At 40.5% G+C, this 16016-nt stretch overlaps 1 protein-coding gene across 4 annotated transcripts in view; it reads right to left on the bottom strand.

The window, feature by feature from the left end:
• Positions 1–1366: 1366 nt before the first annotated feature.
• The window catches only part of PAIP2B (poly(A) binding protein interacting protein 2B), a 29612-nt gene continuing 14962 nt past the window's right edge, over positions 1367–16016 (bottom strand). For 3 of the 4 annotated variants that reach the window (XM_037127251.2, XM_037127254.2, XM_037127253.2), the window contains 3 exons: positions 10380–10528; positions 8176–8352; positions 1367–7005 (listed from right to left, as the gene is read on the bottom strand). In XM_037127251.2, the coding sequence (XP_036983146.1) occupies positions 6949–7005; positions 8176–8352; positions 10380–10517 (372 nt within the window). In that variant the 5' untranslated portion in view covers positions 10518–10528 and the 3' untranslated portion in view covers positions 1367–6948. Of the gene's footprint in view, positions 7006–8175; positions 8353–10379; positions 10529–12331; positions 12374–16016 lie in introns of all 4 variants that reach the window. The other variant, XM_037127252.2, reaches the window with a different exon arrangement.

Raw genomic sequence — 16016 nt, forward strand, 5'->3', positions numbered from 1 at the left:
TCCAGGCTCAGCTACTCCAACTGGACAGTGCAAGGAGCACATCATGCTTGTTTTTTTAATGCCGGAGCAAAAGCTGAAGAAATGTTAGTTATTCGAGTACACAAGTTCGGATGTGCCCCCACTTTCTTTGGCCAAAGGGGTTGTGATGAGGTAGCTTACTCTCCATTTGTAAAGCTCTTATCACACAGAGGTAGTGCAGAAAGAAGTGATTTTTGGTGAATTTTTCCCCCTCAATTTTAAACTTGTACCCTTCCCTAATCAAATATCAGGAGTAATTAGTAGGATTCGGTTCTGCCATAACAGTGGAGAGAAGATCCACCTTATCTGAGCCTGTTAGGCCTGTGACAAGGCAAGAGAGCTTAGAACAAGACCTGAAGTCCCATGAGGACAGCACGGCCTTAGTCCACCTGTGTGATCTTGTGGGCAGCCCAGCCTCATCTGTTCCATTCATTGAGCAGACATTTATCAAATGTCTTCAGTGATGGGTAGTATTCTGTGGGTGCTCTAAAGGACTAAAAAAGAACATCCTTACACCTTATGCCAACTGGAGGCCGGTGAAAATTTATGGAACTGCATGTTTACAATGTCTGTGCTTTTCTGTAACATACATAGGCTTAATGAAATTTTAAAAATGAACATATATACCATTCACATCTTCAAAGATGTGAATAGTTCAGTCCCTATATATACATAACTACAGCATTTCAAAAAGTTATAAATCGTCAAGCCAGCTCAGATTTCTTTTTCTCCTGGTTTTAGGAAGGAGAAGAAGAAATGACAGCACTCAGAGTAGACCCCACGGGCTGTGGTCTGGTCCCATGATCTCTGTACCACACAATACAGCCCCTCAGAGAATGACTGGGAGGTTCAGGCTACAGGTAAACTGAGTAATCTCCACAATAGCAGGGGCATCTTGGCACTGATTGGCACTGGTACCTGGGACAGTGCTTGGGACCTAGCAGCCTCTCAAACTCGTTCAGTAGTTGAAAGGCAGATACAGAGCCCTTGTATTCTAGAAAAGTGTTTTGCCCAGAAACAGGAAAAACAGGAACTAGCCAATTTCCCTGTAAGCCTGAGGATTTTCTGTTACCATGCCTTTGTTCAAAGCTGTACATACACATTATTGCCAACACGTATTAAGTGCCTATTATGTGCCAGGCAGTATTTTGAAATTCAGTACACGTGTCACATTAGCCCCAGAAAAGAGGTGTGCAGCTTTACAAATAAACTGAGGTTCAGACTGAAATCACATAGAAAGTGGAGGAGGTGGAATTCACTCCGTTCTGTAACATCCAGGCCAATGCCCAGTGCTTCCTTGTAACACTATTTAGAATGGAAAATTATGCAACTGAAACTGTGATCAATATTGAGTCAGAAAATTTTCTCATGAACACATACCACACGTAGACTACCTGTATAAGACATAGTGACCCAGAGGAACAAGGGCCCCACTGCCAGTGAGTACATTTTATTCTCATTTTTATTGAGATTTTCAACAGCTGCCATTTCGTTTGTATAGCAATTTTTTAAAGTAATTTTTTTCCATTTTTTATATTTTTATGAAAATTATTTTTTCAATTTTAAAGTCCTACCCCTTCCAAAGAAGTATTAATAACTACCATGTAATGTTTATTCAGGGGGGAGGGGAGCAAAAAGAGCTTTAAAACACTTGTGAAGCAGGGATAAAGGTCCAAAGTCAAGACCCAGGCCTGCTGGCATCGGCACCAACAGAAGGTGGGCTGTGCATGGACCCTCTGGGGGCTTCTCGTTTCACAAGCTGCACTGCATTTCTGCTCCACACCTCCTCTCCCACGGTCCTCCTTCCCCCCAAATGTGTCCAACAAAAGCAGCATATTCTGTAATAGAGGTTCCGCTTTGTGATGGAGACGATACTGTATTTAGAAAGTTAGGAGACTCCCCAGTTGGGGAGGAAAAAATCTCCAATACAGTATTATCGATGGTTCAATTTCTTGTCCAAACACATGCTCATACTTTAGAATAAATTAATTACCAGATGCTTCAAAAGTCCTGACATGTAGACAGCAAAAAAGTTCCTTATAAAAAAGAAGTTGCAAAATTATAAAAATTTCTGCAGCAGTTCAGGCTCCTACTGTGGAACTTCTGATGACAAGGCCGGTTCTGATGAGCAGCTCCTCTGACGTGCACAGCAGCTTCCCCTGCAGTCCTATGTTCTGAGAGTTCAGACCACGAGACGTTGAAATCCAAGTTTGAGAGACTCCTTGCTGACAAAATGTGGTGTATTTCTTTGGAATACTATGCAGCAACAAAAAGGAACAAACTACCAACAAGTTAATCATGGATGAACCACAAAATATGCTAAATGAAAAGAGTCAGAGGCAAGGGACCCTGTTTTGTATGATTCCATTCATCTCATGTCCAGAAAAGACAAATTATAGAGACAAAGACTGGTGTCACTTAGAGCTGGGAGCAGGAATGATCGTGTAATAAATGAAGGACCTTATTGCAGGGGATGAAAATGTTCTAAAACTGAGTTACAGTTATAGCTGCACCACTCAGGAAAGTTACTAAAATCACTGAATTTAACACTTGAAATGGGTGAATTTGATATGTAAAATATGTCTCAAAGTTTAAAAAAAATAAATCCCGGACACCCAAACCATCCATCAAGCACTAAACATTCCTGAGGTTCACAATCAACAGGTCAGGGTTATCACCTAGTATTGTTGAGTTATGGAGTGAAAACGTACTATTTTATAGTAACTGCCTAGAATGTTTCTTCATTTTAAAAAGGTAACCAGTCAGAAGGTAGTCTCAAAAAGGAGACTCCTAGCAACATCAGAATCTAAAGGGGCTTTTTCTTTTGGAATAAAGGTGGTGCACCTGCCCCTTTGCAGATTTCTCTTCTACCCAGGGGGAGAGTCTTTGCTGACATCCAGTGGAGATCAGTGTACTCAGCTGTCCTATTCATGTGACTCCTATAAAAACCTAGACTGGGGACAGCAGTAGCGGGGTGAGCAGAAGGTCATGTAGCAAGCAAAAAAGTGTTGCCTTTGGTCAGCCTCCTACTGCCCTGTCCCTTGTCACCAATTACAGCTGCCAGATGGGACAAATAAAGACAGAAGATTAAAAACAAAGGGAAAAAATACCTTTCAAAGTTGCGACTGACCAAGCCTGTGGATGAACTTCGCATAGCAGCAGAGCAGTGGCTGCAGAAAGCGCTCTGTGCGCTACACAGGGCAGGGGGACCAGAGCAACTAAGGATCCTGATGAGCAATGTGGGAGCAACGATTCACTTGGGAATCATGAGCAGAGGTAGGAGATGAAGGTTCCAGATGCATACAAGATCTGGGTCAACCCCCTGTTCTCTTGACTCACCTCCCAAACTGATGAGGTTTGCATAATCCCCAAGGAAGGTGCTGGGGCATATAGAGTCTTTCCCAAAAGATGGTTATCTCCAAATCTTAGTCAAATGTCAGGTCTCTTCTGCCTGTCCCCATTCCTCAACACCACCTGAACCAAGACACATTATTAACCTGTGTTGCTGGGACCCTTGTCCATGAACATCTGCCCCTCCCAACCACAGCAGGTATATTCCTGGGCTCCTACTGTTTCTGCATGGTGTTTGCAGCAGCACTAATCAAAGAGTCAGTCAGGCTGTTCCCTTCGGCTACTTCGAACAACTCTGACATGTAATTTCCAGAGTATCCAAATGACCTTACTGCCCAGGCTCTCCAAAATTAAGACAAAACTTTGACATTGTAGTAATATACAATTTGAAAAATGTTTAGTATTTCACTAAAAACATTTTTAAGCTATAGTTAGCAGTAGGACCTTAAAATATCCCCAGGTATTTTGACTTTGGAAATTGAGGTGCTACAGAGGTCCAGCCTTTTATTTATGATCTTTTTTTGGCTTGACCTTATATGATCCCAAAAGTCAACTGCTACATTCAGAAACTGGCCCAAAGATCTGAAGTTGTAGGTGCTCAGGCCTAGGCTGCATCTGTCAAATTTTCTGCTATAGTTCTAAGGCCTGAAGAAACTGAAAAGATACTTCCTTTATTTTCATGATTTTCTCCTTAAAGAGCAAGAGATAAAATGATTTTCATCTTGGAGTTTTAGAATTCAATAATCACAAAAACCACAAATCAACCACTAATAAACTAACACTGGGAAGAGCCAGAATTGACAACTGTTAAAAATACAAGTTTTTACACAAATTCTTAAACTCCCTGTTGCCAATAGAAAAGTTTCAACAGAATAAAGACTTAAATTCAACTTCAGAGTGATTACATAAATACCAGCCTCACCTTTAAAGGGTAAAGGTGCCAGCCTGGCTTGCACCCAGACCCTCTCCTGTGATGAAAAATCTGAGATAGCCAGAGGCTCCTAGCCTTTCCCAGTCAAGGTACAATGAGACCCAAATGTATTTTCTGCTTAAGGAGCTGGCAAACTTTAATGTTAGCTGAGCCTGTGGTCTGGACGAAAGCTATGCTCCCACCTCACAACCAAAGAGATGGAGAAAAGAGCTGGGCTATTAAGAGGAACCACTGGAAGCATCAGCTGAAACATTAAAAAGGGGTCACATTGCTAGCTGCTTTCTGATCCTGGACTTAGCATACTATGTGTCTGAACAGGCCTGGAAAGTCCAGCCCCCAGGTTCACTGCTCACTGGGCTAGAAGATTTCTTAGTCCTGACAAACTATGCCTTGTGAAACCATGCTGAAAACTGACTCCCAAAATGGAACCCCATACCAGAGGGATAGCACCCAGCACATTAGCCTGTGCTGGTGTCAGAAGAGCAAGGCTTCTTCAGATGAAGAAATGACTAGATCTGGATTCCAGTAGCACCTTCCAGATGGGAGCCACACAAGAATCCATTGTACTCTTTGTGATGGAGATCTCCAGGGTCTAAAAAAATGGCTCTTTCTGCAATCACAGCATATTTCCAACAGTCTTTATAATTCTGAGCTTGGACAAACTAATGGAGACTACAGAAAGAAAGCCCCAGAACAGAGAAAGACTTCTATATCTGTATTTCCAAGGCCCTGTCCTTGTTTCAGGCAACAATCCCGGCTGAAAACTGAAGCTGGGATAAAGAGATTTCTTTATTCATAGATCTCCCTGAAAACAAGCTAGAGTTCCGTTTTCTGGAGGTAGAGGCTTTGAGAATTAACATGCACATCTGGCAATACAAGCTCCTTAAGTTACTCTCCTGTGACATGTGACCTAGCAAGGAAAGGCCAGTTTTCAAATAATGCCATCCAATAGACTTGGATGAGAAAAAGATGTGGGTTCATATTTTAAATTTGACCTTAGGCTATGGCTGTTCCAAAAGTCAACCAAGAACTCATAAGAAAAAAAGAGAAATTCTTAAGCTTTCCAGACGCTAGGCCTTTCCTTCCAATCTCAGTCCCACCTCCACATACTGAATTCACACAGACTTTATTTCAAGTTCCATGATCTCTTCCTGATGTGCCTCTCACACCCACAGCAGCGGTCACACAGAAGCCACTGTGCTCAGGCCTCCGCAAGTCCTCATCCTGGGAGGACAGTGAGGACCTGACACACTTTCCTTTAGACCTGACTCTCCCATCACATCTCTATCACACAAAGGCAGTACCTGTGCTCAGTTTAGTTCCTTATGAGTTTCAACAAAAAAAAAACCCCTGTGACTTACAGGCAGGAAAGACAAAAGGAATGAACCCAGAGAACCCAATTGAGAAAACTTGCAAAGCTGGGCACATAGGAACAGAAAGATTTGGTAATCGCTGAAACTCTCCTGGTGGGTCACACAGTCACTTAGGTCAAGTAGAATTCACTCTATTGGGCTTTTTTTTTTTTTTTTTTAGTTCTTTTGCATAATTCTATGAAGTGGGAAAAGCATTGAAACTATGAACTGAGCTTCTTGTTAGTGTTCCAAAAAATAAAGTTACTTGTAAAAGTGCATAAACCTTTCTAAGGAAAGACACCAAAAGATCAAATCTTCATAGGGGTGAAAAAAAAATCTCAAAATAAACTTAAGACACAACTAACAGGATTCAAGGATGACTTCTCCAGCCTGAAGCTTATGTCCAGCATAGCATGCCTCTGTCTCACCTTTGGTAACAATATCTTTTCTTAAAATCAGAGAAAGGTGGGGGTGGAAAGGGATAGAGGAGGAGATACCATGAGACACAAAGAGGCAAATCTACCCTAGTGCTCCTGTACCTTGAAATGCTGAGTCTGACGGTAGCTGTAAACAGAGGCTTAGGAGTAGGCCAACAGTAACTGTAAAATTCAAGTGACAATACCCATCACAACTCCCCCTTCTGATCACAAATTTAATCAATCATTAAAAGAGTTACTGTAAACCAGTACTTTAAGTCTGTGTTTTCTTGAACAGGGTTCAAGGCAGGAAGACATGGGTTCAGCAGGAAGACATGGGTAATCCCAGTTCACTGCAGGAAGCCCTCAGGTTGGGAGAGCTGAGTTGCATACTCTTTTACAACACCTGCTTCTTCCGTTCATCCTTCTTCTCATCCAGCTTAATGGACTGATAGTAGTTTTCTAGGTGTGTACTGCCTTCGTAAGCATACAGCAGGGTAAGAGGGCATTTGTAAACACCCAGATTTTCTTGGTCAGCTTATTTTTGTTTAAATACACATAGCAGAACATTCCTGATGAAGTGAGAAAAAAGAATATTGCAATTTCCTTAACTCAAGCCAAAAACATAATAATAATAATAATAATAATAATAATAATAGGAAACTGCTCAAAATGGAAGTCAGTAGAACAAAAGAGAAACACTCAGGCTTGCAGATTAAGACTGAGCACATTAGCTACTCCAGTCACAGTGTCATTAAACCACTATTCCCCTTCCCCGCTGTGCAGCCCTAGCCCCCCCCCCCTTTAGCGCTGCCTTTGTATGCAGCGCTGTCCCCAGATGTGGCGACATACAAGTCCTCCTCAAAGCTTTTCTGTCAGCTCAGTACTTCACTCCTGGAATAAATTCCTTGGCATCTGGGTTCAGGTTACTTTTGCTCTGAAATAAGAACCAAGAGATAATAAATCCCACAGCAAGCCGTACTTTAAAACTTACTTTCTCCCTGCTTCCATTATTACCAGTACCTTCCTCTTAGCGTCAAGGAGAAAAAAAAATAGAATTCCTTGCAACTCAGGCTATTACTACTGCTGGGCTGCTCTCAATGGCTCTTGACATACTAAGCCCTGACCAACCTCATTTTCTCCTTCCTGCTTCAGACTCCTGCTCCTTTTATGCTGCTTTCATCGGGGGCTTGTAAGTTTGACTCCAAAACTACTCAATTCATTGAGTACCTTAACTCGATAAACACCAGCGAACTCCATCAAACCAGTTTGGTACCACAATCCCTATAAACATATCTTTTTTTTTTTTATCTTGCTGTACTTTCTTTGGTTGTTAACGCTCTTGTGAATACCCAATACCTCAGCAAACTGCGGGGTACAATCATTCAGAACATGGGCTGTGTGAGAACTAAACCACTCAGAATTCATACAAGGAAGGCAGAGGACTCATTTATTTGGTCTTCTAATGTTAAGTAGAAAATGGCCTCTTATGGGTATGTTCCTTCCAAAATGAACAATTTGTACAACAGCATCATTCAAAAATATACATACTGATTTGAGGAATAGTAAAAGAATGGCAGCAAATGATAATTTTAAACCAAACCTTTTCCTTTCAATTCTTTATCCTTAATCCCAGTTCTACTTTGAAAGGTCTACTGGGGAAAATGAAAGTTGGTGATGCTACAACAGTAATGTTTTCACAGTGCTTTATCAGGTGAAATGCATCTTCAATGTATCTTATTTATTTACTTATTTTATTATTCTTATGTTTTAGAGAAATGGGAAGGTGGGGGAGAAAGTGTGGGTAAGAAACATCCATCTGTTGCCTCTCATATGTGCCCTGACAGGAACCGAACCCGCAATCTAGGCATGTGCCCTGACTGGGAATCGAACCAGCGACTTTTTGCTTTGCCAGATGATGCCCAACCAACTGAGCCACACTGGTCAGGGCCAACGTACACTCTTATTAGTGCTCACATAGTGAGTTAAGAAATAGCGGCCCAGAGGCTCCAGAGACTTGCTCAAGGTTGTAGGGCCCGAAAGAAAGTCTGTGACTCCAGATCCCACATTCCTTTCACTGCGTCCCATGTGTACTTATGGCTCTTACCAAAATGTCTTCAGAATCATGACCATCGCTGAGAGACAGTCCATTTAACTGTTGTTGCAACTGTCCCATGACCTGAGGCAGGTCTCGTGATGGAATAAACCAGTCTTGGTCTTCTTCATCCAGCATCTCCTGGAAGCACCGGTCCAAAAAATCCTGCTCCTGCAGCTCTTCCTCCACCTGGCAAGCAAAGGTGAGGAGCTCAATCTCGCTGTCCCAGTGGCCCTCCTCCCTTCCAGTTCTCCCCCAGCTCTTTCTTTCAGAGCTTATGACTCCAAGATTAAGAATGATCTTGCATGTCATTTACTAAGAATTAAGATGCTTCCAATGACTAGCTGGAGAAAATATAATTTTTAAGTTTTTCAACCAAAGTCCAGCAATAACAGGACTAATAAAATAGTTATTCAAAATAGCAAAAATTCTTCACAGATCTTCTAAGGTCTCTAAATATGTGACACAGATATTTCCCATTTATATGGCACTTACCAAAAGTCATTTTTAAAGCTTAAAATTCTTTTCTCAATTTTGTTAAGAAGCAACTCTTCCTAAATTTCCCATTTTACAACTATAAATACAGGAACTCTGTAACTAGACTACTACCTGGATAGTGGACATTATATCAAAACAAACTCTCAGCCTCTGGCCACTCTTCTGATAATGAGGCCCCCAAGGGAGAAAAACACTGCAGAACCTTAGAATACTTTTTGACATACCAATAGAAAATGTCATCAATGTAGTATTCTTTCAAAGCAAGAAATAATATGAATATTTAAACAACTCTAAATTTCTTAAAGATGGCTCTAAACTAAAGCAATATATATCTAGGATATTTCATACCTATTTGCAATCAGTGTTAAGTCTTATGAAAAAGAGTTCATTCTACAGATTGTGTGATTCTAACAGGCCTCCTGTTTTACATTTGGCCCTCCCAGTTCCCACAGTGAGCCTGTTGACAAATTCACAGCTCACTCATGCCAAAACCAGAGGGGGTCCAGCAAAAACAATCACCCAAATTAGCTATTACAGTTAACCTCATGAATTCAGAGGAAGAGTTACTGGTAGCAAGATTCAAAAGTAGTATTCAACAATTATAATTAACAACACTTTTTTAAAAATTTCAAGTTAATTAGAAAATTATAAAGTACTTAAGATAACAATAACCACAAAATATTTCCAAGCCATAGGATTTAACGTGACTATTCAAGATCTGCCCTCTCTCCAAAAGCATAACAGTGTGTTCCCCATATTAAATCTATCCTTATCCTGCCCTGCCTGGTGTGGCTCAGTGGATTGGGTTCCAGCCTATGAACCAAAGGGTCACTGGTTCCATTCCCAGTCAGGGCACATGCCTGGGTTGTGGGCCAGGTTCCCAGTAGGGGGTGTGTGAGAGGCAACCACTGATGTTTCTCTTCTCTCCCTTGCTTTTTCCCCTTCCCCCAAAATAAAAAATAAATAAATCTATCCTTATCCACAGGTACAACTTCCCACAGCACTAAGCTGTTTAGTTAATACTGTATTTCCCTTCTCCCATGCCATATAGAGCCATATAACTAACATGTAGTTATCATGTAATATCCCCAGAAGGGATGTGAGAACTAAGCATCGCTTGATTAAAAGGAGATCCCTTGTCGTGGCCTTTAGGTCTCCTCCTCTCCTAGTGGCTAGACTTCCAGTTATCCGTCAGCTACTCACCTGTAAGTGCCCCAGGGGTGGCAAAGCAACAACATGGGAACTATGTGGTCCACCTATCTACCTGGAATGGCTTACCTCGGGCTGAGCCATTATTACAGAGACAAGAAGACGGTAAAGTACTGCTGAATCTGTTGAAGCAGCCTAGCCTTTCCCCACTCTATTACACCCTCAGCTAACTCAGGCTCACACTCTGCCAGCTCCTGAGTTCCTATCTGGGGCATGCCAGGTTGGCCTATCTTCACAAAACTGCTGTTTCCCAGAAGTCTACATCAGATCACCATGGCATTAGATCCTCTTTTAATCAATGTGGTAGAAAAATATCACAATCTTCCTCCAAAGTACTATGGTCTCTTACCAGTTGAAAGGGCTTCCTAGTCAGCTCAGACCTGGAGAGCTGGCCTCCATGTATTTTTAAGTTATTCTAAAGCCAATGGCCCATTTCTTTTATAACAGACTGACAATAAAATATAACTGTTGAGTTATATACATCATTGTCCTCCCACTCCTTTCTTTACCTGTCTGTTAAAATCCTCTTCATTCTCCATCCACATGTACTCTGCAAATGGGTTTTCCTTCTCATCGTGCCCATTTAACCCCTGATCCTCCTTGGATTTTATGCTGGGTGATGTGTTTACTACACTGGATCCATTCATTATGATAGATCCTAAACAGAAGCAAAAGAAAGAATAAAATGCTACAAGGATCAAGGAAATGAAAACCTATAATATCCAGATTCTTCCAGAAGCTTCTGAAGTTCTAAGTCAAAGTTCTTAACTACAGATGAACACAAACTGCTAATCTGTACCTGTTAAAAAACTAACCGTGTCCTGTAGTTATCAACTTACAGATGTATAATTCTTTAAAAGTTTAAAGGAAAATAAATGCCTCTTTCTGCCACTGTGGCGCTTGTGAAGGCCTGCTGTGAAAAGGACTTCTGTGATGACAAATACATCTGGATGGCTGTGTTCCAAGGCCGTTTTTGCTGGCTGTAAGAGGGGGCTCTGGAACCAGAGGGAGCACACAGCTCTTCTCAAAATTATACATTTTTATGCTCGAGATGAAACTGAATTCTGTCTAGGCAAGAGATATGGTTACTTCCTGGTGGCAAATCGAATAAAACCAGAGTCACCTGGGGAAAGGTAACTCGTGCTCATGGAAACAGTGGTGTGGCTCGTGGTAAATTCCAAAGCAACCTTCCTGCTCAGGCAATTGGACACAGAATCCATGTAATCTGTACCCCTCAAGGACTTAAATTTATTGAAAAGTAAATAAATAAAATGGATTTGTTCTCTTGTAAAAAGGAAGCGAAGAAGGGGAAAAACAATAACATGTCTAGGGTGCCTTAGCCTTTCTAGGCAAGTGGGGAGGGGGGATCTTTTCAAGGCAAATTCTGTAGGTTCTAGAACCTAATCAAGATCACACAGCTTCCCTGATGTCTAAACAAAAAAAAAAACATTCTTTTTTAAGTGTATTTTATTGATTATACTATTACAGTTTTCCCAATTTTTCCCCATTCCACCCTGCACCCCCCACCCCTCCAGCCATTCCCCCTACTTAATTCATGTCCATGGGCTGTGCATATAAGTTCTCTGACTTCTGTTTCCTAAATCGGTCTCAACCTCTCCCCATCTATTTTATGCCTACCAGTTATAATTATTCCCTATACCTTCCCCCCCTTCTTCCCCTCTCCCTGCCCACTGAAAACCTTCCATGTGATCTCCATTTCTCTAATTCTGTTCCTGTTCTAGCTGTTTGCTTAGTTTTTGTTTTCATCTCTTTTTTTTTTAGGTTCAGTTATTGATAGTTGTGAGTTTGTTGCCATTTTACTGTTGATAGTTTTTGATCGTCTTCTACTTCTTAAATAAGTCCCTTTAACATTTCATATAATAAGGGCTTGGCGATGATGAACTCCTTTAACTTGATCTTATCTGGGAAGCACTTTATCTTCCCTTCCATTCTAAATGAAAGCTTTGCTGGATAGAGTAATGTTGGATGTAGGTCTTTGCCTTCCATGATTTGGAATACTTCTTTCCAGCCCCTTCTTGCCTGTAAGATTTCTTTTGAGAAATCAGCTGACAGCCTTATAGGAACTCCTGTTTTACAAAGTAGACAAACCCATCAGCTTTTCTACACCATTTGGTGGAAGATCAAGGTGGAAAGGACGCGGGATAAGTTCAGCTTTTATGGAGGGTGGGTGGGGAGGACAGGTAGGGTATGTATATAAAAGTTTAAAAATTTTCAGGTCCATCCTCATTACAATGATCTTGTTTCCTCTATTTCTACTTCATTTGTTCTCAGAAAAGCTGCATGGACTTTAATGAAAATAAGGGAGTAGCAACCCTGCCAAGCTTTCCTATATTGCCCTCAACACACAATGCTCCATTAGTTATCTTCTACTCAATGCAAGAAAAAGGCTTGCTAATTGAATATCAATGCCCTTGTTAAGCACACAGAAAACTGAACATACCTGCAATTAGAAGTTGACAAGAAGCTCTCAAAAGCTTATTACCTGACAAGCCAAGAGGAAAATTATTTGGGTTTCCTAATAGAAAAGTACATTAATAACAAACATAAATCACAAACAAAATTTAAACTCAAGGCTTCCAAATAAGTCAGACAATATAAATAGGACACAATACAGATTGTATAGGACTGACCTATAAAACTGCCCTACTGATGAAACGGGACTCTGAAAATCTGGATACAAACACTCTGGGAAGAACAACAACAGCAAACATAATTACTACATAGTCTAGTCCCTAGACTAGAGCCAAGAATATAAAATAGAAGCATACTCAAATAGGATTAAGACTGCATTTATCAAGTGTTGAGAAGGCCTATTTCTATCCAGTGGTTCTCAGTCTCTAGAGCACATCGGAGTCACCTGGGAGCTCTCCGCAACATACCCTGCAGATATTCTGACTTGTTAGGCCCAAAACAAGACCCAACACTTGAATTTTTGCTTATCAACTACTATAGGTGATTCTAATTATAGAAAGACTAAAGACCAAGGACAATTTTTCCAGTACAGTGGAAAACTACATGAAACAGTCCAACTCTCAATTGTTCTAATTCCTATTGAAAGTTTCCTAATTGTTGTTCTACAAAACACCAATCTTATGCTTGTTAGAAGAAAAAAAAAATCCATGCACCAGTAAATTCATTGCTCTGAGAACTTCTGTTTAACTTTAACTATCATGAAGTTCCCTAATTAATTGCCTTTAGTATCTATTACATTTTTTAATCTAACAGTTACTAACAATACACAACTTTTAGAAACCATGATGCCTCAAAGATGTTCTGTGACACTGCTGTTGTCCTACCGGAAAATGTACAGAACAGACATAAAACGCACTCCATAAAGCATTTAAAGGTCAACGGACTTGCCTACAGTCAGTGGCAAGCTCTTCGTACCCAGCCCTGACCTCAAGTTCCACACTGGCAAGTAAAGGCTGGGCTGTCCTCCAAGGATAACATCAAATGCGGTCATACATCACAGAGACCATGACTCCTCCATATCCAGCTCCAAAAAAGATACATGCTATTAACAGGGGAAATACAGAGAACTGGAATCTTTAGCAATAACACTACTCAAAAACATTCCAGTGGGCAAATTATTACATATGAAATACATGTAATTTTTCTCAGTAACAGTATCAATAACAAAACAAAGGTCTCAAATGTCTTCAACTGATCTGATAGAAATTTAAGTTATTTTTAATGCATAATATAAGAAATGGCACTATAGAAGCCTGAATACAACCTCTGCCTCCCCTACCTCCACCCCCATTTCGCATTTGATTATATATGTATTCAAGTGCATGCATTATACATATATACATTATTTGTTTTGGAAACAGACTAGAAGTTTCTTTTTTAAGATTTTACTTAGTTAATTTTAAAGAGAAGGGAGAGGAAGGAGAGAGAGAGAAATATCAGTGTGAGAGAGAAACATCCATTGGTTGCCTCTCACATGCACCTCAACTGATCGAACTCACAACCCAGGCATGTGCCCTGACTGGGAATCAAACCAGCAACCTTTCAGTTTGTGGAATGATGCCCAACCAACTGAGCCACACCAGTCAGAGCAGAAGTTTCTTGAGAGTAAGAATGACCAAACGGGTGCTGGTCCCAAGTGAATATTCACCAGCCTGTGGTGAATAAGAAAAATTAGTGTTTTTCATGAAGTTAAATTTATTCAATTTAAATAATTGCTTTTTTGCATTGAATTAAGGCCTTCATACGTCTTTTGGTTTTAAAATATCCTTTTATCAAATGATATTAATAAGGGTGTTTTTACAATCCTTATTTTTAAAATATTGTGATCAGCTCTGGCTGCTGGTGTGGCTCAGTGGATTGAGCGCGGGCTGTGAACCAAAGGATCACCAATTTGATTCCCATGTGGGGGGCACATGCCTGGGTTGTGGGCCAGGTGCCCAGTGGGGGCCACGTGAGCAGAAACCACACAATCATGTTTCTCTCCCTCTCTTTCTCCCTCCCTTTCCCTCTCTCTAAAAATAAATAAGTAAAATCTTTTAAAAAATAAAAATATTGTGATTGTATGTTGTCCTAAAAATATTTTTGAAAATTTACTAGCCTGTGAAATCCTAAACATTGACTATCTCTGATCTAATCTCTCTCAGAAATTGTTTTTGCCGCAGCCAAGCTTCAGAAGCACTGGTCTAGTCTGTAGAATCTAGTTCTACTCTTTTTTCTCTCACTCAAAGTCTTCTCTGAAGGAAGAAGGGAACAAAACAGGAGTATTTCCAGATAGGGAGTCTGCCCAACCCACTGCTTGCAGTACCAGATACTCCTTCAACAGTCAATGCTGAACCAGCGGATTGACATGAAAAGCTGAGGCAGTGAGCGGTAGAACAACAGAAATTATGTAGCAGACAAGCAAGAAAAACTTGTTGAAGCAAATCTCCTCTGCAAGAAGGTGTGGCTTCCAGAGTTTGCTTTCTCTTCAACTTGAAGTTTCTGTATGATGCCTAAGTTCAGAACAGTTATCTTTGTCTATATGAAAAGAATAATTTAAGAAATGTGTGTATATACATATATCTTATGTATGTATATATGTGTAAGTATATATACACACACATATCTTTTCCTTCATAGCTGTCTCCTGTGTCTAGTTTCTCTGCCAGCTCTATGATTTTGGCCTTCCTTTTTCATCTGCAGAGGGATTATGAGAATTACTAGTATTACATCAAACAATGCAATGACAGTTCACTAGAAGAATTAAAAATTCAAAGCCCTGGCTGGTGTAGCTCAGTGGATTGAGTGCAGTCTCAGAACCAGACAATCAAGGTTCGATTCCCAGGCAGGGCACATGCCTGGGTTGCAGGCTGGTTCCCTGCAGGCCACTTCCCTGCAGGGGGCACACAAAAGGCAACCACACATTGATGTTTCTCTCCCTCTCTCCTTCCCTTCCCCTCTAAAGATAAATAAATTTTAAAATCTTAAAAAAAAAAGAATTAAAAATTCATAACGCTTCTGATATTTTATGCAGCAGACTATATTCTCCAACATTCTAATAAGGTGAAATGATTCCAGTGATTCCTTTTTTTTAGAAAAAGTTTCTTATTTTCTTAAAATTATTATATTAAACAATCTCAAGAATATCTTAAAAAACACACAAAACTTTCCACTTAATAAGCACTCAAAGTTATTCAACATTTAAAAAACTTACTGGACCCTCATAAGGCTAAATGGTAAAAGGGGCATATAGATAACCCCTACTTCCATAGAATTAATCACTAAATCCTATCTGCCCAGAGTCCCCTAAGTCTCCAAGTCTCGCAAATGAGAAAATTTCTCAATTGGCATTTGGCCAGGGCTTAGCCAAATCATGAAACAAGAACTGCCATGTCACTGTGTCTTACTAATGAATGACCCGAACACAATGTCATGCTGGCAGTGGACAGCTGAATCTTTCATGATTTGCTCCATAATCTATGCAATACTCCCAGACTGAATTTAGCTTTCTTTCAGAACCAGATTTCTAGTATTTACAATTAGTATACAGCAGCAGCATTGGTATCACCTTAGATGAAATGCAAATTCTCAGGCCTCACCCTAGACCTGTTGAATCAGCAATTCTAGGTAGGGCCCAGCAATCAGCCCTCCAGGTGACTCTGAAGGAATCTAAA

The sequence above is a fragment of the Artibeus jamaicensis genome, unplaced genomic scaffold (assembly GCF_021234435.1).
Source record: "Artibeus jamaicensis isolate MK-2021 breed Jamaican fruit bat unplaced genomic scaffold, CSHL_Jam_final contig_3174, whole genome shotgun sequence".
Classification (NCBI taxonomy): domain Eukaryota; kingdom Metazoa; phylum Chordata; class Mammalia; order Chiroptera; family Phyllostomidae; genus Artibeus; species Artibeus jamaicensis.